We start from the raw sequence: 4,466 nt of genomic DNA, 5'->3' as shown, positions 1-4,466 counted from the left end.
ATAAGACATACATACATATGTATATACATCTGATCTCAGAGATTTGTTCATCTTGATTTGACTCCTTTCATCTGTCTTCTGCGCCAATACTGTCTATATATGTGTCTGTATAATTAGCTAGCTCACTTCCACGCGAATTCGCACCTCGTGCTTCCCGACCTGCACGCTGTCCAGTCCATTGCCCGCCGCGCTCCCGTTTCCGTTCGCCGCCTCTCTGGTTTGCTTGCGCTGCTCTTGCGTTTCCTTCCCTTTCCCCCAGAGGAAGGCGTACAGCCCGATGATGATCAGCAGCGCTCCCAGCAAGCTAGAAACACAAGCAGGTTTCGATATATATGCATCAGTAACATCACTGTTAGCAGCTTGCCGGATTCGCTACAGTAAATGCATCCCATACGACCATCCAATTTCTGAAGATGCGCATGACAGAAATCCATTCTCACCTCCCCACAGACACATCGGTGCCAAGCAGCACCGAATCGAGGACCGTGGTGATTATCAGCGACAGCGAGTTGAACATGGAAGGATATATTGGCCCGCGACGAGACACGGCCCACGAGATCAAGCAAAAGGTGATGCCAGTGTTGAACACCCCCTGAATAACGCATGTGCAAAGTAGTCAGACCGTGCAAGCTGTAGCATATCCATGTAAGAGGCTTGATGAGCTCACGAATGGTCACATCAAATTGCTACTGGCCACTTAATTACCGAGTACACGACGGTGAGCAGCTGCAGATTCCACTTGAGCGCCCATGCCATTGGACGCCTGTCGAGAATGACCCCGATCACCACCGCTTGCACGGTTCCCGACACACACGCCAGCATTGTTGAGAAGTACTTGGACGGAAACTCCTTGGACACTCGAACCTGCGCAATTTAGTTCATTTGAATTGGAAATTTAACGAAACTCTTGGGAAGGTACAATTAATTGTATCATCACAATTCACAAGTGTATTATTGCTGCGACATGAATGAAGAATCTGTATGATACTATGCTAGATGAACCTGTATGATGAACCAGAAGGCGTAGCTGAGGCAGCTGCCGGCTAAGAACAGTGTGCCGATGAGCATGTTGTGGTGGTCAGGGACAGAGGATGCCGCACCAACCGACTGCAGCTCCGGTTTCAGAAGGTGGGTAGGCCAGAGATGCAGCAGCTTGCCTCTGTACATGCTGATCACCATGGTCCCCCCCACACAAATCGCCGCACCGATGACCTTCATCTTGCCTGGGCATGTGCCAATCTTCAGCCGCTCTACTCTGAATAGGTTTGTAGACCAGCATTTTCAGACTGTCAGATCAATGAAGCCAGATCCATTCCCAACATTACATGGCCTAATGGTCATACAGGTCAGTAGTCAGCACATGTGTCTATGCAATAAAGTTAGGTTCATGATGGCCTTATTTGTGCACCTGTGATGTAGTAAATAACTACTCCATCCGTTTTGAAACAGAGTTAGGCAATGCAGATTAATAGACAATGTATGTAACTTACCGGAGTATTATAGCAATGATAAAGGTGACAACAGGGATCACATTAAGGAAATTGACAGTGTAGGCCGCATTGGTGGCGCGCAGGCCGTAGTAGTGCAGTCCCATTGCTAGCACAATTCTGATGTCAAATTGCCAAACGAAATTAGAATGCTGGACGTACGGTATATATACAGGGTTGTTCAAAGTAAGGGACAAGTACTGACCCAAACAAAGCGTTGATGGAGATCCAGCCCCATACCTTCAAGTTCACCTTTTTCATCATCTCCCTGCATTCATCAGTCATGGTAAGTGTAAAATTCCTGGAGAAAATTCCGTATGTCAAAACAACTTGAATATAACGAAGATACGGTTTAAGAAATTTGTATGTTCGGTTCGAGCATGTTCCATTTCAAGTGTAACTTTTAAGAAATTGTGCTGTGATACGAGATTATTTTGTTGTATTCCTGAAGAAAATTTGACCTGCCGATCGTCACAAAGGAAGCACCAATGAAGTGGAATGTGACTGATGCCCAACAAGAAAGTTCGACCTGACGCATACTATTTCCTGTATGGGTGATAGATCAGCAGCAGCGTTTTCTTTCCGAATCGGTATACGGTTATACATCAACAACAAGGCCGATTGATGTATCTAACGTACGTATATAGAACGGAAAGGAAAGCACCGATTTTCATGTTTGTCCACCACATGTCTTACTAAACCGAGACGATGCTGAAATTGCGTGATACTAGCTGTGCACGTACTCAACAAACTTGCTCATTTTTTTTTTCAAACACATGGAAATGTCATGATTCAATGTTGAAATGTCTCTATCATTCTTCTAACACTTGACACACGTGTATATCTGATTTCTTTCTATTTCTTGTTAGTTTTCTTTCCTCGAAATGTAAAGACAAAAGTTCTGATAAGTACAAAGTTTTGGTGCTTCTTGTCATTGCCATTCCAAATGACTACGTAAATTTGAAATCTAAACATAAATAGTCTAGTATGCTATGTTCTTTTCACAATTGAACTTTCTACTTGACCGTCAGTATGTTTGGAACTGCCTATGTGGGTGAAATGAAACCCGTAGAACCAACTTTGTTGTTGTTCAAAACTAGAAACCACAGTATACCTGCATTAGCATATACTTCTTTCGTCCCATAATATAAGAGCGTTTTCGGCACTAGTGTAGTGTCGAAAACGCTCTTATATTATGGGATGGAGGGAGTATAATATAAGGTTAGTAAAATAAATTTCACCGATTGTTCATAGCATGTGGGGAAAACAACGGTGGTGCAGTTTTCTGTTCATTTTGAGATTTATTAAATTATTTCTAATACTATAATCTAGTGTAGTGTTCTGCTATGACTAGTCAACAAAATTTTAAATATTAGTATGTATAGTTCTTAGTCGACTGTGTTAACAAATCTCTTAGTCGATCTCACGACACGATGGAATCTGACAGGACGGTGATATAAAAAAATCTAGGACTTCACACAAGGGACAAAGATAGAATAAATGACAAATACTTCAGTGAACATGAACAAAATAAAAAAAAATGCTAAGAGGTTGCAGCACTTTGTTTGCTAAAAACTGAACACAGTTTTGGATCCGAACACCATCAAGTTTTGTGCTATGTAAGCAACTTGAGTCAACTCAAATTTATGTAATTGTCAGGCTAATTCTCGGTCAAACAAAACAGAGTAGGACACTATCCTACAGTCTATAAGACATGAAGAAAAGAAGAGACGCTGTCTGAAAAAACAAGAACAGAACAAATACCTAGCTAAGGAAGCGACAGGGCCAGAGTATGTATGTACCTCTCAAAGTAGAAGGCGAAGGGTGCAACGGTGATGGCACCGGTGAGGTTGCGGTAGGCGAGGAGGACGAAAGGCGCCATACCGACGTTGAAGGCAAGCTTGGACAGGATGAGGGCTCCCATGGTGAAGGCCTGCACCAGCACCATGCTCAGCGGGAGCAACAGCCCCTCCGCCAGCAGCACCTTCTTCTTCTTGTCCACAGCGGTGACATCCATGTCGATTGATGTTCCCCTGCAGCTTGATCAATCGTACCGAGGTTGAAGATGCTTTCGCAGCAGCAAGTGAGCAAACTGAGCTATGCAGAGTAAATGCACCAAGCAATACCAAGCTATAGCTATCCAAATGGGGATGCATATATACATGAAAAACTGGGCTATATATACTTAAGGCTCTTGCTTTGTGCCACATGTTTGGCATCAAATCCTCAATGCAAGAAACCCAGAAGTTGGAAAGAAACAAAAGCTAGCTATGCTGGCTTGACGTGGGACAGATGCCTGGGACGGCCTCTGGCTGCGACCATTGCAGCACACATCCACACCAGTGCGTCCTTGTATAATATGCATGCCGTGTGCGCAATTAGTCTTCTTGACTGAACGAGACTAACTTAACCGCGTCTTGACGGTCTTCTATGTAAAAAAAACTGTCCATCATTTCAAAATGCTGAGGTTCTGGTTGGTCGTGAGTCGCGACCAATGTTTCCCAAACCAAGACAGTTCAGTTCTCACTTGGTTTGCGGCTGAAATTGCGAAAACGCTATAAGTGTGATCCTATTAATTTAGCTTACTCCAGAGGTTTATGAAAATTCTAGTACTTAATTGGTGATGCGGAGGGAACAATTGGGTGAAAGAAATACTACCAGACTGCCTTGAATCATGCCCTCCCATCCCTAACACATGTTGATACCCACCTCGGTACGTAAGAGAAACTTCTGAAGTTTCTTTTGAAAGTGTACCGCCGCTTAACTAAAACCTGATGATATGAGGCCAAACTTATCCTCGATATGTAATGCAGTAATAAATAAATTGTTGTATTTATTACTGTAGGAAGATACTCTATGATAAACCCGGATAATTTAATTTCAATCTTGTCTAGCAAATTATTGGCGATGATTAAAATTTGTAGGTTCAGGTGCAAATTCTAACAGACTAGGTCCTGGTCCTGTTAGCAAGTCTGATTA

At 43.1% G+C, this 4,466-nt stretch overlaps 1 protein-coding gene across 1 annotated transcript; it reads right to left on the bottom strand.

Moving 5' to 3' along the window:
- On the bottom strand, positions 1 to 3,612 carry LOC125548740 (WAT1-related protein At1g09380-like). The gene is made up of 7 exons (XM_048712288.1): positions 3,290 to 3,612; positions 1,693 to 1,755; positions 1,491 to 1,607; positions 1,003 to 1,255; positions 706 to 864; positions 441 to 592; positions 1 to 304 (listed from the first exon to the last, which is right to left on the bottom strand). The coding sequence occupies exons 1-7, from the start codon at positions 3,502 to 3,504 to the stop codon at positions 118 to 120; spliced, it is 1,146 nt and encodes a 381-aa protein (XP_048568245.1). The 5' UTR covers positions 3,505 to 3,612; the 3' UTR covers positions 1 to 117.
- Positions 3,613 to 4,466: the final 854 nt, after the last annotated feature.

The sequence above is a fragment of the Triticum urartu genome, chromosome 3 (genome assembly GCF_003073215.2).
Source record: "Triticum urartu cultivar G1812 chromosome 3, Tu2.1, whole genome shotgun sequence".
Classification (NCBI taxonomy): domain Eukaryota; kingdom Viridiplantae; phylum Streptophyta; class Magnoliopsida; order Poales; family Poaceae; genus Triticum; species Triticum urartu.
Note: the sequence above shows the minus strand (reverse complement) of the source record. Positions and strands in the feature narration are given on the sequence as shown.

Coding starts and splice junctions, on each gene's coding strand:
- LOC125548740 (XM_048712288.1), bottom strand. CDS start 3,504: ATGGATGTCACCGCTGTGGACAAGAAGAAGAAGGTGCTGCTGGCGGAG. Junction 1,256..1,490: donor ATCATTGCTATAATACTCCG/GTAAGTTACATA, acceptor AAACCTATTCAG/AGTAGAGCGGCTGAAGATTG. Junction 305..440: donor ACCGATGTGTCTGTGGGGAG/GTGAGAATGGAT, acceptor TTGTGTTTCTAG/CTTGCTGGGAGCGCTGCTGA.